This window comes from Neovison vison, chromosome 12 (assembly GCF_020171115.1).
Source record: "Neovison vison isolate M4711 chromosome 12, ASM_NN_V1, whole genome shotgun sequence".
Classification (NCBI taxonomy): domain Eukaryota; kingdom Metazoa; phylum Chordata; class Mammalia; order Carnivora; family Mustelidae; genus Neogale; species Neogale vison.
The window spans coordinates 54,730,922-54,758,727 of record NC_058102.1 but is presented as its reverse complement, the minus strand read 5'-3'; the positions used below and the strand labels follow the sequence as shown (position 1 = coordinate 54,758,727).

At 36.8% G+C, this 27,806-nt stretch overlaps 1 protein-coding gene across 1 annotated transcript; it reads left to right on the top strand.

Moving 5' to 3' along the window:
- Positions 1-14,067: 14,067 nt before the first annotated feature.
- On the top strand, positions 14,068-26,790 carry LOC122890903 (killer cell lectin-like receptor 2). The gene is made up of 7 exons (XM_044226347.1): positions 14,068-14,140; positions 16,128-16,253; positions 16,531-16,614; positions 20,235-20,342; positions 20,927-21,078; positions 24,981-25,038; positions 26,690-26,790. Exons 2-7 carry the CDS (start codon positions 16,163-16,165, stop codon positions 26,788-26,790), a joined length of 594 nt encoding a protein of 197 aa, XP_044082282.1. The 5' UTR covers positions 14,068-14,140; positions 16,128-16,162.
- The last annotated feature ends 1,016 nt before the right edge of the window (positions 26,791-27,806 follow it).

Here is a 27,806-nt window from a genome sequence, read left to right as displayed (position 1 = left end):
GCTAAGTAATCCACTCGGGTTTGCCTTTGGGAGCTTTTGTTCCCTGAGCACTTTCTGTAGAGTTCTGGAGTACGGGAATGAAGATGGCGGCCTCCCAATCTCCTGCATGGAGGAGCTGAGAGCTCCCGATCCCACTCCTCAGTGTGCCCTCAGAGAAAAGCGCCCAACCTCTCCCGTCTCCCTGGCCTTTGGTTGCGCTTGGAGGAAAGCGCTCAACTACTCACACTTGGAGACAAGTGCCGGGTCGCTTCCCGCTCACACTTGGAGACAAGCGCCAGGTCGCTTCCATCTCCGTGGCCTCTGGCCGTGCTCCGAGCTCAGCCAGCCTGCAACTGGTTCAAGGTAAGCCCAGCTGAGAGCTCACTCTTCGGCTTTGTCACTGTAGCTGGCTTCCCTGCTCTAATACCTGCGAGCTCTGCAACACTTAGACTCCCCCGATTCTTCTGTGACCCCATGACCTTGGGTTACGCTGACCCCGCGTGGGCTTCCCCCTGGTTTAGCCTCTGGAGCGATGTCCCTCTGTGGAGCCAATTTTTAAAAGTCCTGATTTTGTGCTCTGCTGCTCCACCACTTGCCGGGAGCCGGCCCCTCCCCACCGCGGTCTATCTTCCCATCACTTTGGTTTCCCTTCTCCGCAGGTCCTACCTTTCAGAAAGTGATTGATTTTCTGTTTCTAGAATTGTTGCTCTTCTTCTCTTCGATTTCTCATTGGATCTGTAGGTGTTTGCAATGGTTAGATAAGCTATCTAGCTGATCTCCTTCTACCTGATGTCGTCTCAGCCTGCTACTTCTCTGCCATCTTGACTCCTCCTCTCTTTTTTTTTTTTTACATGCCCCCCCCATAACATTTGAAGGCATAGCCTAAAAGCAACCAGTTCTCCCTACAAATTTTTGAGGAGTTAATTTGTATCAAGTATTTTAATTATTTTAAAATCAAACAAGGAAATTCATTTTTTATTTTTGTATTAAAGATTTTATTTATCTGATAGAGAGTCCAAGCAGGCAAGGGAGAAGGAGAAGCAGGCACCCTACTGAGCAGAGAGTCAGATGTGGGGATTGAGCCCAGGTTCCTGGGATCATGACCTGAGCCAAAAGCAGACGCTTAAGGAACTGAGCCACCCAGGTGCCCAAACAAAGAAATTTATGTGAAATAGAATTTTATTCTACAAAAAATTTAAAAATCTTATGCTCACTAGTTTGCCAGTGTACCATCAAATTAAACACCTTTTATATATTTTAATATTTTCAGGGGTTATGCTCTCTTGTTAGCTTTTATAATATAATTAGAACTATATAAGCCTCTATGTGTATAATATTTATTTATTTATGATATTTATATTTATTTATTATGATATTTATGATATTTAATAATTTCCCATTTTAATCATGATTAAATAGCTGATTACTCATATTCTTCCTTCATTGATGTAACCATTTGCTCTGTTAACTCATGTAGTTAATCCAGTGGATCCAAGAAATATTTGCTAATAAAACCATCAGTTATATTCAGTGGTAAACCAGGAAAACTTACAGGAAGTAATTCACTTTGTAACATAATTGTTAAATCTGAATTCATTAGCTTGTCTGCCTGCAAGGCTAATTTGACTGGATTGTATTGAAAAATCTCTATTCTTTGTGTTCTGTATATACAATCAAGCAGCACTAGGACCAGTGAGATGGGCTGAGAGCAAGAGCTGCAGATAGAGTTGGTGATACCTGTGTCCGTGGGCTGCAGCTTCTGCAGGCTCTCTCTGATCCAAACAGAAGAGGTGGATGGAATAGATGTGGGAACTGGGACCCAGGACAACTCTCCTGGGCTTTATATGCCCTCTGTTCTTGTAACCTAAGAGGCCTTAGTATTTGTAGGCTACATGTAAAAATGTGAGAAAACAGCTCATATAGAGTTTCTGGTTTCTCATCTGCATCTTTTATTACAGAAGTGGACAGGGGTTTTTGTTTTTTGCTTTTTTTTTTTTTAACAGAGAAGATGAAAGGGCACAATAATTTCAAGGGCCATGTCCATTTTGCACAGAATCCAACACAGCTTATTAAAAAAAAAAAAAAAAGGACCATTAACATCACTATGACCATCACCACCAAAAACAAAGATATGAGATATAATTACTATAATAGACACTCATGTTTGGGGTTCTAAATGGAAACTTTAATGAGATATTTAAATCCATCTTCTAAACTAGTATAGTATCAGTTAACTGAAACTCCATGAACACTTTTTGTTTTTCCTTACAATTATCTGAAAGAGATTTTGAATAATAAATTCTTCAATCTTAAGTTTTATTAGATTGAGAGCCACACAGTCTCTGGTTCCTTTAAAATACATCTGAATTCAATTGCTTTACCTTTTGAAACATTTCCCCCCATAACATGATCTCTTTGCAGTCTGCTTTTCAGCTCATTCTAGCAATATAGAATATTACTGAAACTGTATTTCAAATCTTGATGATTTTTGGTGTCCTTCCCCTGCAGTCTGTAATTATAAAGGACAGAAATATGTTAGGTTCCTTCTCTGTAGTCCGAGGAAGCATTGCCTGTGGCATCATACATAGATGGTCACAATGCAGGTGGAATATATGCATTCCAGCTCACTAGAAGAAGATTAAAATAGCTTTATCTCTTTTCACCTTTAATACCCATAGAAAAACACAGTAAAGGGTTATATTTCAATTGTGGATTTCATGCACACAGAAAAACACTTGGGAGTGGCACAGAAGATGTCTGTCTACTTCTCTAGTCTGGAGAAATAATGTAATGGGAAATCCATTTTCATATTAGAAACAAGGGTTTACAGGTATGTTCAAACAGAATGAGTGCAACCAAAGGATAACCATAGGCAGCCTGTGAAACAGTAATCTTAGTTCTGTTCTGACTGTACTTCTTGGTTTTCTATCAGCCATTTTTCATTTGTGTCCTGCTCTCTCCAGCTGCTAAAGACCTCACCTCAACAACCATCCGGCAACTCAGTACTCAACACCGATGTGATGGGAATATTAGACCCTGAAATTATTTGCTTAGGCCTCAGCTTCTCACATTTGTAAGTCCTTCATGTATTTCTGTTGCGGAACCTGGACTGGATCCTAAGAACCAATGGCACTCAGAGACTTTGAAGGATCGGAGGTTTATTTAACATTGGTCGGCTCAGACGAGGTTGTTTTCCAAAGGTCTGAGCCCCAAGCACAAGCAGGGAGGAGAATTTATACACTTTTACTTCTGCATACTTGGTACTTTTGGCTTGCACAGGGAAGGGGGTAGGAAAGAAGAACCGGAAGGGCTTTGAGACAGGGACTGGAATTCCCTTGCTGGCTTGGTCAGCCATTTTAGAGTATGGCTTTTCCCTATTTCCATTCTTCTTAATTATTACTTTACTCTACTTAATCAAAAGTCAATTCTCTGCCACACTTCTTGACCATTTCCTTTTCACCGTTACACCTTTTTATAGCACTTCATCTTTTTAAACAAATGATAGGCTGGAATATTTTCATCATACAACACATGCCCCATTATTTCTAAATATTTCACTAATTCTTTAATGTTTCCTATTCAACACAGTTCTTTCAGTCTTCACTCTGATTATGTTTCATCTTACAGTGTCCTCGAACTTTTAGATATTAATTCACCAAGATTACTGAACACTTTACAAGAAGTCAGAACAGTACTAAGCACTTTGCGGTGTTATTTCACTTAAACCTGAAATAATTTCAAATTTCTAAAAAATAAGTGTTGGGTCGGCAGGCTCCCGGAGTGCAGGAGGAGCAATGGAAATGACCGCCAGGTCCGCTGTCTTCCAGCCTACCCCCCCCCCTTAACCCTTGACTCTCCCGCCAAAAGGATGTATGCCCAGGTCACATCTCCATAGGATACCTATGCAGGAGACAGATAAAAGACCCCTGCCAACTCCCTCCCAGCCGACTTCCCCACTCCCCTTTCTGGAATCAAGGAACCTCACCCGAGGGTGCCCACCTCCTCCTGGTGCAACTTCCTGGCTACCTTTCCCCTGAGCCCTGAAACCTCGCAGGAGAGTGCCTTTAATAAATCTTGCCTTGCACACTCCACCTGGTGTCATGTTTATCTCGCCTATAAAACCTTACAATAAGTATCAAATTTTTTATTAGTAGGTGATAATATAACCTATGAGGCATTGTTAGCCCTTTGTTTGTTTTCCTTTCTGTCTGCAAGAATAAGCACATGTAGATAAACACAATACTATCCCAAACTCACAGTCCTCTTAAGAACCTGCTGTCATGAAAGCCTCAAGTAGCTTTTGTATGGCATCAAGTTCTCAAATACAAACTTTAAATAACTCAACATTTGAAATATGGAAAACAGGAGAGTGTTCAGAAAATGTTAACATGGGAACACAATGTTTATCATCTATGAAGTATACTTACCCAGTTGGTGCTACACTTTACAAACTATTCTTTGTGCTTAATTTCTCTTATTACAAAAATTAAGAATCAAAAATAATCAGTTTTATATATCTGACTGCATTTATACACTAAATATAGTACAGGTCTATTTTAATTTCTTTCTCATTTGGTATTTGAATATGAGCTAAATGGTTACAACCATTAGCAACAAATATTTTGCTTTTAGAAGAAAGAAATACTTTTACTATGTAAGTGGGGTTAAAACAAAATTTTAACAAGACAAGAACCACTCAATAAAACATTTAAATATTGGGCAACAGAAAGAAATTTATCATGATTTTTTGCACAATTAGTGACAGATTTAAATCTTCTGTTTTCTTCCAGTGAATAATAGGGCTAAGTGTTACATGTTGTTTCACAGGGGCATTTTTTAAATGTAATTAAAAAAATCATTTATTTTAGAACAAATTTAGCTTTACAGAAAAGTGGCAGATGTAATACAGAGTTTACTTACAGTGCTTATCTCATTTCCTTTAATGTAATTCTCTTGTTTCCACAATCAGGACTCCAACTACGGAACATTGATACATGACATTATGATAAAGAATCTCCAGATTGTATTAAATTTCATCACTTCTCCATTCCTCTTTTCTGCCTTCCCTTCTGTTCCCTTTCCTTCCCTTTTCTTTATTAAGTTTCAGTTCAGGATACAATGACATTAGTCATTACCTTTCCTTTGTTCTGTGACACTTGCTGGCTTTTCTTGTGGTCCATTTTTATGTAAAATGCCTCTCAATTTTCATTCCTTTCATCTTTTTCTCAGGCTTGGACTAGAGTTACAGGTTTCTAGAAAAGCTGCTACAAAGGTGAATTACCCTAATCCTCAAACCTCATCAGGGATACATGTTCTCCACATGACATTACTGGGATATTAACTTTATCGCTTTGTTAATCTAGTGTTTTCCAGGCATTCCCAATGTAAAGTTAGAATTTTCTGCTTTCCATTCTGTGATCTTTGTACAAATTCATCCAATCCTGACCACTCTACGTGGCATTAAACCTCTTGGAAAGGGAGTAGTTGTAATTTTTCTGTAAAGAGTTGTCTTTCCCTCTCCTATTTATTTCCCTCCATTTATTAAATCATAATAGCATAGGCTCATGGATATTAATTTTATACTTCAGTTATGATCAAATACTGCTTTGTTTATTTTCTTGTAAATTGTTCCAGTTTTGGCCATTGGGAGGTTTTCAGGTTAGCTTCTGGGTGCTTTTGATGTGCCCCAATCTGTATATTTTTTGAGCTCTTTTTAAACTGTCTATCCTTATAAGATGGTCTGAGCTTACTTTGTATTTTCTCTACCTTCATCCTTAGAATCAGGATTCCTCCTAGAGTTCTAGTTCTTTCTCCAAGGAGCTCTAGTTCCTCTCACTGGTGAACAGTATTTAGAAACCACTATCTGGTGCTGGGTCTGTGCCCCACTTGTGGGGTTGCATTGCTTCTGTGTTGTTTAAGTGGACAGAGCTACATGATATACTAACCCATGTATACACACATATATGCATATTTGTTTATGTGTCAATTGTTTGTACGTATACTAAGCAAAACATGAGTACATCCTGATGGCTCTGATTCTGAGCTAGTGGCCAGGATTCATTCTCACCTTCCTTTGTTGCTTACCTGTAACTTGCTTCTGAAAGGGGGGAGCTGGTTTTCTACCAGCCACCACTTAAGTATTTTTTTTCCATGCCTGAGTGGGTCAGCAGTTTATTTTTTATTTGTTATTCCAACTTTTTAATCTACATTTGAGTGAGTTAACTTACAGTGTAATATTAGTTTCAGGAATACAATTTAGTGTTTCATCACTTACATATAACACCCAGTTGCTCAATACAAGTCCTCTCCTTAATAACCATCAACTATCTGACCCATCCCCCTGACAGCCTCCCCCTTGGTAAACATCAGTTTTTTTCTCTATTATTGAGAGTCTGTTCTTGATTTGCCTCTTTTTGCCCCCATGATGTTCATTTGTTTTGTTTCATAAATTCCACTATGAGTGAAAACATATGGTGTTTCACTTTCTCTGACTTATATCTTAGTCTGGTATTCTCTAGCTCCATGCATGTTACTGCATATGGCAAGATTTCAAACTATTTTATGGCTAATATTCCAGTGTTTGTGGTGTGTGTGTGTGTGTGTGTGTGTGTGTGTGTATGTTACATCTTTATTTATTCATCAGTCAATGGTCATCTGGGCTTTTGCCACAATTTGGCCATTGTTTATACAGCTGCTATAAACACTGGGTTACATATATCCCTTCAAATTAGTATTTTTGTATCTTTTACGTAAACACCTAGTAGTGCAATTGCTGGATCATAAGGTTGTTCTATTTTTAACCTTTTGAGGAGTCTCCATACTGTTTTCCAGAGTGACTGCACCAGTCTGTTTTCCCACCAAGTTCCCTTTCTCTCACAATATCTGTGCTCCCTGTGTTGCTCATTTTAGCCATTGCGACTGGTGTGAGGGGATATCTCATTGTAGTTTTGATTTGTGTTTCCCTGAATGAGTGATGTTGAACATCTTTTCATGTGTCTGTTGGTCATCTTTATATCTTTTGTGGAAAAATGTCTATTCATGGCTTCTGTTCATTTTTAAGTGGATTAATTGTTTTTTTGTTGTTGAGTTTTAGAAGTTATTTATATATTTTGGATACTAACCCTTTATCAGATATGTCATTTTAAAATATATTCTCATATTCTGTAGGTTACCTGTTAGTTTTGTTGACTGTTTCCTTTGCTATGCAGAAGGTTTTATTTTGATGAAGTCCAAAGACTTTATTTTTCTTTGGTCCATTGCCTCAGGAGACATACCTAGTAAAAAGTTGCTATGGCCCATGTCAAGGAAGTCACTGCCTGTGTTGTCCTCTAGGATTTTGATGGTTTCCTGTGTCACAATAAGGTCTTTCATCTGTTTTGGATACAGTTTTGGTGTATGATGTAAGAAAGTGATTCAGTATTATTCTTTTTCATGCGTTGTCTAGTTTTCCCAGCAATATTTTTGAAGAAAATGTCTTTTTCCCATTGGATATTCTTTTGTGCTTTGCCAATGATTAATTGACTGTATAGTTGTGCGTTCATTTTTGGGTTTTCTCTTTTAATTCATTGATCTATTAGTCGACTGTGTGCCGATACCATGTTGTATTCATGGCTACAACATGTAATATAACTTGAAGTCTGGAATCGTGATGCCTCCAGCTTTGTTTTTCTTTTTCATGTTTGCTTTGGCTATTTAGGTCTTTTGTGGTCCCATAAAAAATTTAGGATTGCTTGTTCTAGCTCTGTGAAAAATGTCATTGGTATTTTGATAGGGATTGCATTAAATGTGTAGGTTGCTTTGGGAAATACAGACATTATAACAACATTTCTTCTTTCAATCATTGAGCATGAAACGTCTTTCCATTACTTTGTGTCATTTTCAATGTCTTTCATCAGTGTTTTATTGTTTTCACAGTACAGATCTTGCACCTCTTTGGTTAAGTTTATTTCTACGTATCTTTTGGATTTTGGTACAGTTGTAAATGAGATTGATTCCTTGATTTCTCTTTTTGCTTCTACATTATTTGTGTACAGCAATACAAAGTATTTCTGTGTGTTGATTTTATATTCTGCAATTTTACTGAATTTATGTATCAATTTGAGCTCCTGTCAAAATCTAGTAATTTTTTGGTGGAGTCTTTCAGGTTTTCTGTATAGAGTACCATGCCATCTGTAAAGAGTAAAAATTTGAGTTCTTTTTTGCCAATTTGGATGTCTTTTCTTTTTTGTTGTCCGGTGGCTGTGGCTAGGATTTCCAGCGCTATGTTAGGTAACAGTGGTGAGAGTGGACTTTCCTGTCTTTTTCATGGCCATAGAGGAAAATCTCTCAGTTTTACTCATTGAAGATGATATTACCTGTGGGTCTTTCATATGTGGCCTTCATGATGTTGAGGTATGTTCCCTCTATCCTTACTTTGTTTGGAGTTTTTATCATGAATCGATGTTATACTTTGTCAAGTGCTCTTTCTGCATCTGTTGAAAGGATCATATGGTTCATATCCTTTCTTTTATTAATATGAATCATCCTTGCAGCCCAGGAATAAATTCCACGTGATTGTGGTGAGTCATTTTTATACTGTACTGTTGGATTCAATTTGCCATGTATTTTATTGAGAATTTTGCATCCCTGTTCATCAGGGATATTGTTGTGGAGTTCTATATTTTAGTGGAGCCTTTGTCTGGTTTGTAATCAGGGTAATGCTGGCCTTATTGAATGAATTTGGACATTTTCCTTCCACTTGTATTTTTCAGAATAGTTGGAAGAATGGGGATTAAGTCATTTTTTTAAATGTTTGGTAGAATTCACCTGGGAAGCCATTTGGCCCTGGACATTAGTTTGTTGGGAGATTTTTTGTTTACTGAATTTGTTTCTTTGCTGGGTATCCATCTGCTCATGTTTTCTACTTCATCCTCTTTCAGTTTTGGTAGTTTACATATTTCTAGATGTTTGTCCATTTCTTCCAGATTGTCCAGTTTGTTGGCATGTTGTTTTCTGTAACATTCTCTTATAATTGTTTTTCTGTGGTGTTGATGTTCTCCTCTCTTACTTGTTGACTATTTTTTTTGGTTCCTTTCTCTTTTCTTTTTCATAAGTCTGGCTAGAGGTTTACCAATTTTATTAGTTTTTTTCAAAGAGCCAATTCCGGGTTTCAGTATTCTGTTCTATTATTTTAGTCTCTATATCATTTATTTCTGCTCTAATCTTTATTATTTTACTTCCTTATTTTAATTCTTTCATCACTGCAGTAAGGGCCTTCCTATAGTCTTCTAGTCTTTTCTCAAACCCAGCAAGTATCTTCATGATTATTTATATTCTCCATTAGGCACACTACTTATATCTATTTCACTTAGATATCTGGCCTGACCTTATTGTGTCATTTCATTTGGGATGAATTCCTTCGTCTTGGAATTAATTTTTTTCTAAGTCTCTCTGTTCTGTGTTTAGGAAAGCCTGTTATGTTTCCTGCTCCTGAGAGGAAAGAAGAGGCTCTTCCCCTTGGTTGTGGACAGTGTTTGGTCCTTGGCCACAGTCTGGGGAGTTGTAAGTAGGTGTGTTCTTTTGAGTTTGTTAAATGAGACCAGGTGATACTCCCACTAGAACTGAAGATATGCAGAGCTCTCTGGTTGGGAGATATGGTTTGGACACTTGGTTGGGACTGGGCCATACTAGGCCAATAAGGACAGTAATCCTTGAATGCAGGAGTGTGGGATATGTGTAAGCTGTTTGGGCAGTGTTGGAGCTGTGCTGTTTACTGTAGGTGTTTCTGTGCTTATGCCGACAGGCAGATGTTGGCAATGATGCCAGTTAGCTCCTTTGTCCCTGGAAAAGGGTCTCCATGCTTGCTGCACTCAGGGAAACACTCTGAGCAGAATGAATAAATTCCTCCTGTATGCATTTTTCAGATCATAGTTTTGAAGCTGTTTTTCTCCAGATTTTTTGCCTGTCTTCTCTCTGGGAGGAAGGCAGTGCCCTCTCGGCTCTATCCCAGCAAAGGCTGCTAAAGTTTAAAACTGTAGGATTTAGTGGTCTGATGTGTGAAGTGGCCTGTGCTGGTCTTCTGGGAGTGAGTCTTCCAGTGCTGGGACTGAGGGAGGTTTGACTGAGAAGGGCAGTTGTACCTGAGCATAGCGGAGAAGGACTTGGAAAAAAACAGGCTAGGCAGTCAGGGTACGGATGAGCCACCCTAAGCAGCTGTCCTTGTACCTATGGTGAGGGGCAGGGAGGGAAATAAGATCTATTGGCTCCTTTTCAATGGAGAAGTGAGTCTGCAAACGTCACCTCTCACAGATACACACCAAGAGGGAACAGTTTCTTCCCGTGCACCTTAGGCAAGCCTCAGATTGTGCCATCTGCCCCAGGTTGTTTGCCTGCCTTCTCCCCAGGAGTTGGGCACTGCACTTAGGGCTCTAACCTAGCCAAGCCCACTGACCTCTAAGGCCCCAGGCTTTAAGTCCCATGAGTAGTAAAAACTCATGAAATCCACCCCCTCTTGTTTTCCCTGTCAATGGCTTTGGGGAAGTGTTCTCCTTGTGAGTTCCCCTGTGTGAGTCTGTCTCTCACATGTCTCTGTGATCAGGGCTCCCAGCCCTCCACGCCACCCTGAACCATTTCTCTCCCAAACTAGGTCCCATCCCTTCCTACCTTCCTTGCTGTGGCTTCCTGTCTCCCTCTAGTTGTGGAGTTTGTTCTGTCAGTCCTCAGGCCAATTTCTTGGGTTTCAGAATGATTGGATAGTTATCTAGTTGTGTTCGAGAGAGGAGAGGAGCCTCGGGTTATCCTACTAATACCACTGTCTTAGCTCCCCCAGCCCTAGCCAGACCATCTTACTTCTGATTTAAGTCTCAATTGATAATGAACTCAGTCCCTTTCACATTTTTAGATAAATCGAATATTTAGAAAGGTCTGTTTTGCCTTACTGCCTCTACCAAAATGGCATTAAAATAGGTGACTGGAAAACAAAAGTCTATTTTGACATTTCCTGTAAAAACAACTATTATACTTAATTCTTCTAGATGAGACATATGACAGGAGCACAGCAAAAATGGAAAGTATGAGAGGAAACAACCTTTTTAAAAAAATGATAGTGCTACTTCTGCTGGCAACTTTACTAAACTAAAGAATCTTCTTGAAACTAAATTAACAAAAATGCCAAGAGAAGCAGCACCTGGAGAAGGCAAATCAAGGCCTGAGTCTTTAACTACTAAAGGCAAGAGTATAACCTGAATCCTCCAAAATAATTTGAGATTTATTGTACCAATGTGTATTATTGAGCCAAAATTACACATGGAAATATTAAAGATGACAAGTAAAGCAAACTGTTTCCCTTCATCGTTTTCATTTCTGTTTACACAAACTCCTCCTACTTATGGTCAAATTATATCACTTTTCCCTTTTCCTTGCCTTGTAATATAACCATGAATTTTGGACTCACGATTTCTTCACACTCAACTTTTACCAAGTTTATGATAAAAAAAGCACATAAATGAAAGTAGTATATAAGAAGTACATGATATGAAAAATAAAAATGAAAACCTGTTTTCTCATGGACCTTTGTTTTTGGAATATTATTTCAGTATTTCATGTACTCTACCTGCTTTATTATTAATTTCATACAAGTTTATTAGATCCTGCTATCATTCTGATTTGTTCTGTTTATGGATGTTAGCATGAATATCTCTCTCCCTCCCTCTTATTTACAGTTATTTCATTTTGGGGTTAGATCTTGGTTTCTTCACCTTACAGCCTTTTCCCTTAATGTCATTATAGTTTTACTTTTCTTTGACAAAGACCAAGTTTGGTGAATGTAAAAATAGTGAACACGGCTGATATTTTAGTGAAACCTTACAGGATAAATAAAAGTTGAGGTAGAAGAGAGGTGTAGCAAATATTTTAAAATGGGCTAAAAATACATTGACATCAATTAAAAGTGTGTGGTGTTTTAAGGACAGAAGTCCTTTGGGGATAATGTCCTTAAAATGAATTGGTTAATAATAGCCTCATTCTTCAAATTATTTAGAAAATCAAAAGTAAATTTTAAAACACATAGTCATATACCCATACCCTGATAATGGTACTTTATATTTTTACTTCTTGTAAATATTTAAATATTTAAAGTTATATAATTTGATAGGTTTTTGAACTTACATCTATTTTAGTTACAACACACCTGGCATCTTATTTATAAAGCCCTAACAGCTAAAATTGCTAGTATATCCTTTTCATTGGTAGTTTGTCCCAAATTTTTAGGGATATATATGTACCAGCTGATCTATTAATATTAAACAATGATAAACATAATCTATACAACTTTCAAAAAGATCAGAGACAATGCATTCCTGTGAATGCTTGCAAACTTTTAGTCAATTTTCTACATGGTCCTTAACATATACAAATGTTATTCAATACCACCTAATGAGCTCTGATCCTAAGGCTCCGTCTCCCAGCACACTCATTTGCATGGGAGGTATTCTGGATGCTGCTGAAGAGGCTGGGATTTCCAAAGTCAGTCACTTCACTCAGCTGCTGCTTCAGAAGCAGACAAGGGTAAACTACAGTCGGGTCTTCATGCCCCACACCCCAGAAGTCAGCACTGCACTGAGAGTTTAGAAGTCATACTGTTCACCCTCTAAAACACACATTCACAGTTTGATGGTTTAATCATCCTTTACCAGTAAGGTATATAGTATTTAGTAACATAAAAAGAGTAATCAAATATATTTCTGCTAAATGACATATTTTAAAATCTGGGGATTTGACACAAGGCATAGACAGAGATGTGCAGCTGCCACGCGGAGTAATTACACCAGGACTGGCAAGATCTCAGTTCACAGGCATGCCTAAAGACCATGTTTGCCTTTAAGAGAAAGCCCTGTTGCATGGAGAATTTGCAGACTGCTTTCTTTCTTCATGTCAGAAACCTACTTCCTGAAAACTATTAGTTAGATCTTAGCAAAGAAACTGTATGCGAAAAAGGCAAACTGACAAGAACAAGAGCTAGAGATTCTCACAAGTGCTACTATCATTATTTACAGGAGGATAAGCCGTTTGTGTTTGAGAGTGATGAAAAAGAAAGCTCAAACCATGGGAGAGTGCTTTTGAATAGACTTTACCTGGTGTAGCTGGCATAGAGGTGGATTTCCATTGTTATTACTACACAATTCTCAGGATTTTGAAACATCAGAGCACTGGGACCCTTGTGGTGCACAGATCAATGTGGTTCAGATGAAAAAAATAAAACAAAACGTCTTTTGTTCCTGCCTAACTCTGACTTCTAGGGATAAATAGGACATAGAGCTGGTCACTGAATTAAATAATCTCTTTTAAAAAGTGCTCTGATAGTTTTTGCTTCAATTACTGGGACAGATGAATTTGAGTTTGAAGCATTAAAAGGACTGCATATAAACTTATTCAATATTTTAAGTATTTCTCTATATTTGTGTCTTCATTTTATTATTTGAAGAGCTGGCTTTTTCAGGCAATTAAAGAAATCACAGGAAATAAGATGAAATGTGATATTCTTAAAATCACTCATATCTCAGTTTTTAGGTATTGAGATTTACTGTAATATATTAAGCAATCTGGCTATCCTTAGGATGTTTGTTAAAAATAGGATCTAAAATTTGAACTTATTTTGACAGTCTCTGTTTTTACTATAGGTATGTAACAAGTGGGAACTTACTTTCATTCCATTAAAAGAAAGCGTATGAATCATGTCAGGTAGAATATAGACATTTCATTTTTTATTTTCATAATTTTTAAATTTTATTGTTAATTATTTCCTAATCTCATGAGATTTTGAGAATGCCATTCCCCACACCCCCCAATCTTCAAGGTACCTACTAAATCCCAGGTTTAAACTGATCCAGAAAATATATATAAGATTTAGCATTTGAGTTTTCTATGAGTTTTGTCTGACACAGAGTAGAGTACAGGAGTTAATGAGATACTGACACCAGTGGAAACTGTGTGGGGGGGATATCTAATGTCACATGATCATTGGCTATCTTTCCTCTGACATGGTCTCTCTGAGAGTCAGTGAATCATATCAGCAGGGACCTCCTAGATCAAAGCAGAGGTGACAGGCCCCAGAGCCAGGACATCGCAGCTGTGTTCCTGACCAAGCTATTTGTCCGGCTGGTGAAATCCCAGGTCCTGGAAGCAGGTATTGCAGCCAGAGAGCTTGTGCGCCCCATGCCTATGCTGTCCCATTGTGGAGCAAAGAGGGATAAAGTAGAATCTGCTACAGGAAAGCTATGTGTGATGTTGGGAGGGTTTTGGAATGTTGCATAAAACAATTGACTTTGGGATCCACATTAATTCACATGTAATGTTAACTTTATTCTACTAATGAAGACAGGAATGGATCAGAATGAGAGTGGGTCAAAATATTTCCTAGGCAGAATATAATATTTTTAAATTCTTAGATGCTGTAAGAATGATTTAATTCTTTTTTAGACAATATAAAATGTGTTTCTCCCTCATCTCTCTAGATATTACTTAACTGGTTAGCAATAAATTATCCAATGGTTAGATTCCCTCATCTTTCAGTTAAGTGTAATTAAAAATGTTTGATGCTTTGATAACATGATTATTTTATCAAAATAAATCCAGGTTTATATTTGTACATTTATTTTCTTATTATTTTGTTATACAGACATTCAATTAAAATACAACTAAAGAATCCAATTAGGGAAGAACATATGACTTAACACAAAATTTAGCTTATAATTTGGCACTTTGGTAGAGAGAGTATTTATTGAACACCAAATGGCAGTGTGTTTATAAATTTTATCAATATTTGGTAATTGTTCAAATCATGTTTCCTGACATTCTAAAGTAAATGAATGGTGAAATATTAAGATATTTTAAAAAGCTGAGTTTCAAATCTGTTTAAGAACAGTTATTTAGTTCTTTCTATACTTACCAAAAATATTCTTTTGGGAAAAATATTTTCTGCACTTTAATCACTATATATATGTATTTTTTTAATTCTACAGGAGAGAATTTATTGGGTATTCTTTGGGAGGTATTGTTCATATGAGTTACTTGTAGGTGAAGGATCATATAATTGGATAAATATAAATCAGCTATATATAATATACACACGTGAAGTAAATACATATTTATATAAATTAGATTTAAATTTAATATTTTAATAATTTATTTATTTATCTGAACCAGACTATATTTAATATATTTTATACCTATTTATTTACTATATTTATAAGATTTATATTTATTTTATTTTTTTTTATTTAAAGATTTTTATTTATTTATTTGACAGGCAAAGATCAAAGTAGGCAGAGAGGCAGGCAGAGAGAGAGGAGGAAGCAGGCTTCCTGCTAAGCAGAGAGCCCTATGCAGGGCTGGATCCCAGGACCCTAGGATCATGACCTGAGCCAAAGGCAGAGGCTTAACCCTCTGAGCCACCCAGGTGCCCCAGATTCATATCTATTTTAATTAAAGACTATCATTTACTTGCTGTCTGACCTTGGGAATGCTGTTTATGTTCTTGGAGCCTCAGTGTTCCTTATCTACAAATAGAAAGGGCCACTGTGCAACACTGCTGTTAGAGTTACAAGTTATGCCTCCCTTGTGTAATGTTACTTTTGTAACTCCCTTTCCTTGGACCCTATGATTTCTGCATTTTCCTTACACTCTGAAAACAAGGTCATGACCCAGTGATTATGAAGTTCAAGGGATAATGTAGATGAATGAGTGAGGTCTGACATAAGCCATGTGGCAGATGCGGAGTTTGTCAAACTGGGATGTGTGTGTCTTTACTAAAGAGGGACTTACTGTATTTGGTGTCAATAAAGTTGCCACTTGGGCATAAAACAGGCATTAAGTGATCAGACATAATTTTTCAATATGTCAGATTTTTAAATTTACATTTTTAAATTTGGCAAATTAAAAAAAGGTGAAACATAACATGCCCATAATTGTAGTGGACCATTATTTTATAGTGTAGAATCTCTGATTAAGTCATTACAAAGAGAAATGTAAAAAAATAAATTCCTTAACAGTCCCAGATAAATATTTACTTTAACTTATTTATTTCAGATGCTCAGTGCTTGTCATTTGTTTAGCTGTCACTGTTACTTCATGATAAATAATGTTATTTTCATGCCTTATGAAACATTGCATAGGACTTGAGCTGTGTTCTTTGCTGCAGCCCTCAAAAATGAGTGAAGAGAGGGTGACATATGCAGAGCTGAATTTACCCAATTCAAGGAAACAGAAGGGCAAAAGACGTCCCAGAAATAAAAAGAGAGGTAAAGGTTTTTCAGTTTATTTTGTTTTCTGAAAACATTATGATGTCAAATAAGAAAAAGTACAATCATAATAATCATGTCTATGCTTATTTGATATTTTATGTCTGTTCTTTTGTGTATCAATAGGGATATTTAAATGTCATATTCAATGAGTTTTATTATCACAGCGAATAGGGACATTCATTTTAGTTCCAGAATGAATTTCCATTTCCTTCTAATTCTGGGGGTTTTGTTATGCTCAATGCTTACTATATATTTTGCTTTCTGATTTGTACAGGATTTCCATGGCACATTGTTGCATTATTCCTGGGAGTTATGTGTGTTATCCTCCTGCTGGCAATCACAGGCTTAAGATCTATATGTAAGTATCAGACATACACAGTTCTTATGAAAGCAATGAGCCAGAGTGTTAAATGAAATGTTATAACTACTGGATTTCTGCAGAGCCCATGTGAATCATAAAGTCCTATACAGATGTTAGTAATTGTGTTGATGATAATATTGATGATGATGATTTTATTATTTGGCTGTCAGTTTTTATGGTACACAAAGGAGGGTACATAATAGCTGTAATAGCACAGAATTTGGCTGAAATATATAGTGTAGCTTACATATATATTCATCCTTATATTTTGTGTAGAAGGAGGTTTTCATTATAATCAAAGAATTGGAAAAAATTTTCACTTGAATATTACATTCCTTGTCATACTGTGATACTGCTAAAATCACAGAGGAATATAAGATTGATCTATTTTCTATATCACATATATTTCATATGAGTTCCTTTTTTATTTTTATTTATTTATTTATTTAAAAGATTTTATTTATTTATTTGACAGAGAGAGATCACAAGTAGGCAGAGAGGCAGGCAGAGAGAGAGATTGGAAGCAGGCTTACCACCAAGCAGAGACCCCGATGTGGGGCTTGATCCCAGGATCCCGACATCACGACCCGAGCTGAAGGCAGAGGCTTAACCCACTGCGCCACCCAGGCGCCCCATGAGTTCCTTTTTTAAAAAGATTTTGTTTATTTAACACAGAGAGAGAGTATAAGTAGGGGGAGCAGCAGGCAGAGGGAGAGGAAGAAGCAGGCTTCCCACTGAGCCTGGAGCCCCCATTACGGGCTTGATCCCAGGATCCTGGAATCATGACCTGAACTGAAGGGAGAAGTTTAACCTACTGAGCCACCCAGGAGCCCCTATTGCATGTCAATTTGTACAATATCTATACAACACCTGCTTTTAATATCTTTTCCTTGATGTTTATTAAATCTTTGGTTCATTCATTCAACAAATTTTGGCTCAGGAACTATGTACACTAAAGACACAGGAATTTTAAAAGTCAGTTCACAATGAGCTTAGTTTAAAGGGGAAGACATTTTAAGTGAAGCAGTTTTTAAAATAAATATTATCAGTGCTGGGGTAATGGCATGAAGATATCAGATGGATGGATAGTCCCTGAGGTCAAGAAAGTTTTCCTCCAGGAGATAATAACTGATATGATAAGAAGGTTAGGTAGGACTTAATCAGGAAGGTCAGGGAAGAGAAGACTCATCTAGGCAGAGAACAAGATGAACAAAAGAAGCATTAATGTGTGAGGAGATTTAAGTTTCTGGGCAAATAAAAGAAGTAGCTATAAAACAGGGTGGCTAGGTATATAATTTATGATAACTTTAATATCATGTTAAGCAATTTTAGATTTGTTCTAAAAACAAAAAGGAACTTTGGGAAGATATTACAGAGGGAAAACAGGATTCATGTCCCATGAACATAGAGAGATTTGGGAAAAGTCAATTTGAATAGCCTGGAAAGTGGGTGGAGGGACCAGACAGGAGGATATTTCAGGAATTAGGGTTAGTTAGAATGACTGAATTAGTGTCTTAAAAGAAGTGATGAGGCATTGGGACTGTTTATGAGAAATATTTACTATGTAGAATTGTTAGGGTATGTGTGAGGTAGAGAAATGAATTGGTGACACCATTTGATGTCAGGGTGTATACTTTGGCAAATATATTCCCCTAAATGTTACAGAAAACATTATCAAGTGTGTGTGTGTGTGTGTGTGTGTGTGTGTGTGAATAATGGTGAGAAGTGAAGAGTTGTGGCATATCAGTGGTGATGACCAGAATTAGATTGGTTGAGTCTCTTAGAGTGAGCATTTGGTAGTCCTGACAGACCATCAGCATGCATATGGTAGGATTAAAAGTCTGGAGATCAACTCCCTGATATGAGGAAGTGGAGATGCAACATGTGGGGTTAAGGGGGTAGGAGAAGAATAAATGAAACAAGATGGGATTGGGAGGGAGACAAACCATAAGTGACTCTTAATCTCACAAAACAAACTGAGGGTTGCTTGGGGGAGGGGGGTTGGGAGAAGAGGGGTGGGGTTATGGACATTGGGGAGGGTATGTGCTATGGTGAGCGCTGTGAAGTGTGTAAACCTGGTGGTTCACAGACCTGTACCCCTGGGGATAAAAATATATGTTTATAAAAAATAAAAAATTAAAAAAAAAGTCTGGAGATCAAGAGAGATACCTAGATTAGAGATACAAATTGGGATTTCATCAATTAATGTAACAAGTATTGGTAAACATAATAGAGGAAAGCAGAAGCTAGACCATGCTTTACCTTATGAAACTAGAGAGAATAGATTTTCTAAAAGGAAAAGGGTGAGGAGGATGATTCTTAGAAAAATTAACATTTAGAATAGGTGGAGATGGGTAAATGGTGAAAAGCAGTGATGCTTTGGTTAAAGAAGTAGGAGGGAATCCAAAACATTATGGCATCATATGGAAGGAGAGTAAAGATAGTCATGGGTTCCAAATGGTATGGGAAGATCAAGTAAAATAATGGCCAACAGTATGCTTACTAAATTTGGCAAGAGAGAGGTTACTAAAGACATTTGCTAGAGTAGATTCAGTTAAATGGTGGGTATTGTCAAAGCCTGATTGCAGTGGCTAAAACTTCAAACATTAGGAAGCAGAGACAATGAATACAGAAAATTATTTTTTAAATTATGGCAAAGCAAAAACTTTACCAAGTTTTGAAAATATGTGGATCTACATGATCTCATACATTGTAAAGGGACTAGAAACTGATACAACTCTGTTTGGTATTAGCTTCTAAAACTGAACATGAGGGGCACCTGGGTGGCTCAGTTGTTAATATGTCTGTCCTAGACTCAGGTCATGATCCCAGCATCCTGGGACTGGGCCTCATGTTGGGCTCCCTGCTCTGCAGGAAGCCTGCTTCTCCCCCTCCTACTCCTCCTGCTTGTGTTCCCTTTCTCGTTGTCTCTCTCTGTCTCTGTGAAATAAATAAATAAAATCTTTAAAAAAAATAAAGCTTAACATGATGAGTCACTCATTCTCACTGATGATTGGTAGTAGCAGAATTGGAAATTAAGATTCTCCATTGTGTAACAAACTTTAAAGGATTTTTCCTTTAATATTCACACACAGAGAAGTATATTTTATGCTTTTATATTTTTTTATTTGTGACTTTTGGGAAGATATTGTTATTTCTGCAGAGTTGTTTAACTTTCCTTTTGCATACTGGAAGTAACTAAGTTCTTGGTCTAGGTAAATTCAATGAATCAATTACAAGCTTATCCTAGTAGAGAGTCAGTTGCTAAATAAGTACTAAATACAAAATCTCACCAATGTTGAAACCTTTATTTGAAGAGTGGATGACATAGAAACTGGTTAATGTTTTATTTCAAATTTATATTTTCCAATTTATATGTTTGTATGTTTTATATTTTGTGTTTTATAAGTTTTACATACTTGATAGCAAGTTAAAGTTTTATTTAAAAAATCTGTTTCATTTTTGATACTTCAAACTATTTTAAACTACCATTTTCTCTGATTGTATTTTCATTTAGTCAACAACATTCACTATGTCATTTAGAATTAGAGCAAGCAGCAAGTATAATAATGTGATCTATGAAAGGCACAACCATAATTTTATAATATGGATTGAAGTTTTTCAGAAATGTCCTGCACACATGATGCAGAATAAGAATGACACAAAAGAAAAAAATTCTTCCTTAGGAGAGGTTGAAGATGACTCAATTTTACCCCCTATTATAGGTATGTACTGAATATGTATAATTTACAATTTTTAATGGCATTATCCACTCTGTCCCATTTCAATACAGAATTTAAAAACTTTATGTTGTGCTTTGTCAGGTCCTTTAATTTTGATCACCCTTTGATTTCTTCTTTTCTTTGTTTTTTGAAATCAAATCCACTTTCTTTATTATAGCTAATTTAACTCTTGACTTTCACAAAGTCATGTGATTTGATTATTTGAGTAATTAATGCTTAAGGAAGAATTTTCCCCAGTACAGATCTCTTGGAATTAACATCATCTCTGTGTATTCACTTTACGGATTTTGTCTTGCCAGGATATCTGCTCCACATGGCTGCAGTTTATTTGTCCTTGTGAAGGCAAAATTTCTCAGTGCAATTCTAACGATGGTCTGAGGTCTGTCAGAGACAGTCCCAGGACCCACAGTTTGGCCAAAGAGCTATTACCAGCCTTAGACTTTTGGGAAATGGGAAAACTACCTATTTTTTTGGTCGTTCAGCTTGAAGTAAGCCAGAAATATGTGTAAAGTGCAGGTCTCTAAGAGGTCTTGTGGTTGAATATCATGGTGGCTTTTGTTTTCAAGATGAAGACTATGAGTCATTTCAAGGAAATTGGCACTGCTGTGGAAAAAGCTGCTACTATTTTTCAAAAGAAGAGAAAAGATGGGAGGAGAGTAAGAAGTCATGTGAAGTCCGGAGTTCTAAACTCATGAAGATTGATGATAAAGCAGAGCAGGTATGTCTGCTTTATTAAACTTGATTAAATGCTTTATGAGAAGTCCTATGTCTTGAGTTAGAATCATTGTTTGGAATCATTTGTTTTGAAGTGCTTGTTAATCAGAGTAGATTTCTCTAAAGAGGAGATGAAGGTGTAACATAGACCTAGAAGAACCACTGATTTATTTATTTATTTTTTTAAGTAGGCTTCAGCCCAGCCTGGAGCCCACATGAGGCTTTAACTCATGACCCTGAGATGAGATCAAGGGTCAGGTACTTAACCAACCAAGCCACCTAAGCACCCCAAGATCCGTTGTTTTAAAAAATGAACAAGACAGTCATTTCACTGTTAGTATTTTTATTGTATGTGTTGCATCTTCACATTTTAATATACATTAGAAAGTTAGTTTTTAGCTTCTCAGGGCTAATACAGGGCGAAAAAAAAACTACCTTCAATGGTGTGAGCAATGTAAAGTGATAATTCTCATTATCTGAGTTCTGTTGTTCCTTCTTGTTCGGTATTTGTAAGGAGTCACACTTGTAGGGGAAGATGAGTCTCTCGCTTTCATGAGTGGCCATGGGAAAAAGGATGAAAAATAGAGATTGAATATACTGGAATGATTCTTTAAAAATGAACTTTTATTTTATTTTATTTTATTTCTTGTCAGTGTTCCAGAATTCATCATTTATGCACCACCCCCTGTACTCCATGCAATATGTGCCCTCCATAATACCCACCACCAGACTCACCTAACCGACCCCCCCGCTCCAAAAAAAGCCCTCAGTTTGTTTCTCAGGGTCCACAGTCTCTCATGGTTTGTCTCCCCCTCCGATTTCCCCCAACTCACTTCTCCTCTCCATCTCCCAATGTCCTTCGTGTTATTCCTTATGCTCCAAAAGTAATTGAAACCATATGATAATTGACTCTCTCTGCTTGACTTATTTTACTTTTAATCCAGAATGGCAGAGGAAACATCTCTTTTCTAGAAGATACAATCTAGATCAGATTTGCCATTCCTTATAAAGTTTAGGACTCTAAAGTGAATTGAATGGATTCCGTAGATTTCTTTCTAATAATTCCATTTAGGCACCAAATTCCAGTTACACGGTTTAGTCTTAGCAATGTTATTTCTAAGAGTATCTTGTGAAGGATGAATGAAAAGCTCTATGTTTGAAAAACAGTAACATCACTGAGGGGTGTCTGGCTGGGGCACGTGACTCTTGAGCTCAAGAGTTGTGAGTTCAAGCCCCATGTTGGGTATAGAGCTTACCTAAAATAATAATATAAAAAATAATAATGATAGTAATAATAAAATGATTAAATAAATAAAACAAAAAGCCCTATGTTTCCTTGTTTATAATTTCTTATTAAAATAAAAATATGAATAAATCACTTTTACCTATAAGAAACAGATGAACTAAGAAATCACATTAAGGAGTCAAATTTTAAAAATCCAGCTACGTCTTATTAATACCTTGATTCATTTCAACCTCAATGGTTGTCAGTCTGTTTTGAAATGATTTGTTTTAATTTCTCAGAAATTTACTTCATTTGTAATCTGTACTCTCCCTGTAATCTGTAATTTCCAATTCAGTGTTCTTCAGTTTTAGTCCTACCATTGAAGTTTCTAGGCTTCCAAGTTTCAATGAAACTTCTTATATTGTTATCCCTGTATCTCTGTGAACTAATCTAGAGCCCTTGAAATTCCTTGTGACTTTTGTCGTGGGTTAGAGCAAAGCTGTTGCATAGTCTATAATCTGATAACCTTGTTGTCGGGACCTTCCCTGGAATGCTGATGCACTGTAGAAACCAGAGACAGACTTTGCTGCAGAGCAGCATTACTCTGACAGTAATGGTTTCGGATTTTAGTCTTTTGCTATTTTCCAAAGTCTAGAAGTATAATGAAAGCTGTGCCTTAAATCCATTGATGCAGAAAAATGAGATTGGCTTTTATATAAGTGTTATACCTGTAAATCTAACAAAAATGTGTGAGTGAAAGAATCAATGAACATTTATTTAATTTTAGTGTTTCTTCAGAGATGATAAAATATATTCAATTTTTTATAATACTCATCCGCCTTCCCTATTCTAAAAGATACACTATTGAGATATTTTTCTTATACAATTTAATTATAGTGAAAAGAATATTGAAGTCTGTGTGTGTGTGTGAGAGAGAGAGAGAGAGAAAGAAGAGAGAGGATAGAAAGACAGAGTGGGAGACAGAGGGAGAGGATTTGAGAGAGAGAGAGAGCAATGTAATAAATACATTGCTTTTAGGAAAGAACATTAATTTGTTGCTTTACATTGCATCCATAAGGGAATTTTTTTTCCTTTTTTAAATAATTTTTTAATTTTTTATTTACATGTAATGTATCATTAGCCCCAGGGGTACTGTGAATCTCCAGGTTTACACACTTTACAGCACTCACCATAGTACATACCTTCCCCAAAGTCCATAACCCAACCACCTCCCAACTCCCCTCCCCATGGCAACCTTAGTTTGTTTTGTGATATTAAGTCTCTTGTGGTTTGTCTCCCTCCCGATCCCATCTTGTTTCATTTATTCCATAAGGGAACATTTGAAGTGAATAAAATATGCCAATTGGAATATTTTCCAATTGTTAACAATTTTTTATGTTAAAGATATTTTTGACACTGCATTCATTATTCAGTGCCGAAAATTTTCAAAACTGAGAGTGTGATTCCCACCTCAGCTATGGAAAATACTATAGGAAGGTTTTTTTTTTTTTTTTGTTACAGCATACATAACAAATGAATGGCATAAACTTTCAACCCTTGTAGGTATCGTTTCTTCATTTTCACTGCTGTGTATGATTCCACAGTGTGCATATGCTTCATCCATTCTCTAGGTGATAGGAATTTGGGTTGTTTCCAGCTCTTGTTGTTATGAATAGTCCTTCATGAAACATTCTTAGACATGTCTCCCATGTGTCTTCTCTCTCTCTCTCTCTCTCTTTTTTTATGATAAATCATCCTATGAGTGGAATCCTTGGTCAGTAGGATTTGTACAAGTTCAATTTTTTTTTAAAATTTCTTTTCAGTGTAACAGAATTCATTGTTTATGCACCACACCCAGTGCTCCATGCAAGCCATGCCCTCTCTAATACCCACCACCTGGCTCCCCCCCACCTCCCACCCCTCGCCCTTCAAAACCCTCAGGTTGTTTTTCAGAGTCCGTAGTCTCTCATGGTTCACCTCTCCCTCCAATTTCCCTCAAATCTCTTCTCTTCTCTATCTCCCTATGTCTTCCATGACAAGCTGAATTTTATATGAGAATTCCAGATCATTTTTCAATATGATTTTAACATCCGTTTTAAAGATATCTTTGATCTCTACTATCCCACAAACTTGGTGTTGTTATTTTTACTTTCTGCAAATTAAATAGTTGTAAAATATCTCCTGATCTATATTGAGCTTGGCTCTTTTCTATTTGTTGGTTATATGCTATATTTATTTGAAATGTGTTCTTATGTTTTGTCCATTTTTTTCTTATTGGATAATTTTATTTTGTTATTGCTTGATAGAAATATGTGTTTGTTCTTTAAGATACTGCAGATGTCTATAGATTTGAAGCTTGTATTTTCACATTCGTTAAGGTAGAGAGAAGTTCTAGGTTTAGTGCAATCCTATTTACCTATCTACTTCATCATATGTGAGGTTTTTTTTAAGTCCATCATGTCCCTTTCTGGGTATCTTTCATTCAGTCATTAAGAGTTGAGTGGTTGTTCATTAAATCCTTTCCGTATCCATTTCTTCACTGCACATGGAGAAATTAGTCTGACTTCTCCATTTATCAGAGTGGCATTGGAAGATAAGTATGTCCAGTATTTTACGAGTCCTCTGAGGGTGAGGTATTTTCAGTGATTTTATAAATAATAGCTAATTCTCCTTTCCCACAGAACTTCATTCAATCAAAAATAAGATACAATTACTGGATTGGATTATATAAAGTAGGAGGTACGCATCCCTGGAAGTGGCTGGATGGGACACCCCTATCTCAGATGGTGTAAGTTTTTATGTCACTGTTTTCCATTTCCTCTTCTGCTCAGGAACTGCCTGGTAGATTATAGGTCAAGAAGAGGAAAGGATCCTTGGGGACTTAGGGAATATCTTGAATTCCATGTGATCTCATTTCTCAGCTAGGCAACCAAATGCAAATCTCCGACCTCCAATAAACTCAAAGAGCATTATTTATTCCCATGTTCTTCAATGGAGGGTCCTTCCAAATATAGTAAAGAGACATTTTGCTTTTGCATCTTTCTCTTGTATGTTCTGTGGTACTAGCATGTTTACTAGTTTGGGTGCAGGGAATGGTAAAAGTATAACGAGGAAAGAAAAGTCGTATCTAATCCCAGCTCGCTCTGTGAGTGCAATTTGTACCTATTTAGTTGGTGTCATTCAAGAACTAAAAAGAAAAGAGCTTTTTCCATTAAGTGACTCGGTAATCTTGTATCTCTAATGTGGTCACTTAGTGTCTTTCATGCTATTATTTCACAGAAGTCCACATAATTTCTGGTAATCCTGTCTCATTAGTAAATCCCATACATTTATTGGTTGATGTCCAGGAAACTAGTTTAGAAAAGGAAGCAAATGGTTTAACTAAATGTAAGTAACATGGGGCACAGTATGATAGACATTGGTTTATTTAGTATGTTTGTTGATGGCCTGTAATATGCCAGGCACTGCTCTAGGCATTGAAACTACATTGATGAGGAAAACAGGCCATAGTATCCTCCCCTTACGGATATTACAGTCTAATGCAGGCATGATAGTCCTGGTGGGGATGAATGAGGACGAAAAAAATAGGCTGAGTAAATGATATGGCACATTAGAAGAAGATAAGTGCTATGGAGTGTTGTGAAGTCTCTTATTTTTTTGCTATATGGCAGTGTATTTTGTGTATGAAGGTAAGAGAAAGGGATTTCACTGTTTTAAATGGGATGTCAGAGACAATCTCCTGGAGAAATGTTTGTACAGTACCTTGAATGAACCAGCCATTTGGATTACCTGATGGGACAGCTCCCTAGTAGTAGACACAGCTGGTGTAAAGACCGTGAAGTAGGAGTGTATTTAACATGCTTGAGGAAATAGCAAGAGGGCATGCAATACTAGAGCAAAGTGAACAAGGGGGTAGGGGGAGATGTAGGTTAGAGGCTTAATGACAGTGGGAGTGTGTAGGACATCAGAAAAGTATAAGAACTTGGATTTTTTCCTGAAGGCATGAGAATCTATTAGAGGGTTTTGAGCAGAGGAGGGACAAAAACAGGCTTCTTGTTTTAGAGTGCCTCTGTACACTCTGTTGAGATTACTTGGTGTGTATTCTTTTGGGGAGGGAGCAGGGAGTCTAAATGAGGATTGGGAGACTGCTGAAGAGTCTATTGCAGTCATCCTGGTGAGATGTTGTGACTTGATGATTGTTGGCAGGGTTGATGCTGGTATAAAGTGGCCAGATTCCACATTTCTTTTAAAGATGTGTGAAAGAGAGACAAATCAGGGATGGCTCCAGGGTTTTTGGTCCAGAAGTTTTAAGAGTGATGCAGCTATTAATGTTGCTAGAGCATAATTGGAATTCAGTGTTAGATACAATTTGAATGAGTCTATTCAACAGGTATACAGGTGTCATACGGGGCATTTTGGTACATGATCATGAAGCTCACACGAGAGGTTGATGCAGGGAATGCAGATGTTGTACACAGCAGTGCACAGTGAAATAAGTTAGAGGGTGGAAGTGATTCTCAGGAAATCTAAGGCCCTTGGACACCCGAGTGTTTAAGATAATGATAAGATAACGGGGAGATGAGGATAACCAAAAAATATCATTGAGAAAAGTGATTTGAGATACAAAAGTAAAACCATAAAGGGATAGGTAGGGTAATGGAATCCTTGTAAAAGAAGTACTACTGAAGTAATAGCAGAATTTAAAATGTTGGTGAGTTCTCACTGATAATTTTACTACTTGAAATTGTTACTTCTTGTCAGTTACATTCATGAACATCTGAAGGGAAATTAAGACTAAGTAACATTATTTTTTCTGTATGCTGTAGCTTAGCCTCCAAATTGAAAATCCAGGTACTTTATTCTCATAGCCCCAATTTTGGAACATTTGAACATTTTGTTTGGTGTGGAAAACAGTAAGCTGAGTGGGGAAAAGTGCACTCTGTTTTAAATGCATAGAAACACCCTGTATGATTAAAGTGAGGCTAGCGTTTTAAATGCATAGTTTGTGCACATTAATCTGAATTATAGGAAACTGGAATATTTTTATATATAGTTACAGCATGTCACATAATGAATTTAATATATTTGGTCACTTTCCAGAAGTTTCAGGAGTTTTAGAAGAAGAATTTTTCAAGTGTATATGTCTAACTTACATATATATCCCAGTCTATACTTGTGTTTCTACTTCTCCCCTATCTCCAGCTGTCCACTGACATTTCCATTAGTTTTAGATACGATTACACATCATAATCTTATAGCTATATGTCTGTTACACGATTTGTATGTCTACTGAAATCTTTGCACCTATGTTGTAAATTTGTGATACATTTTGCCTGACAAATGACTTGCTAAAATAAATATATTCTCTGATGCAGGAAATTCCAGCAGAGTATAGAGGATGTAAAATGTGGACACCTCAAGCCATCAACTATTTCTACTGCTGATTGTCAAAAAGACTTTCGTTACATTTGTGAAAAGCCGTTCACTGGCCCTTGTTATTAAAAGAA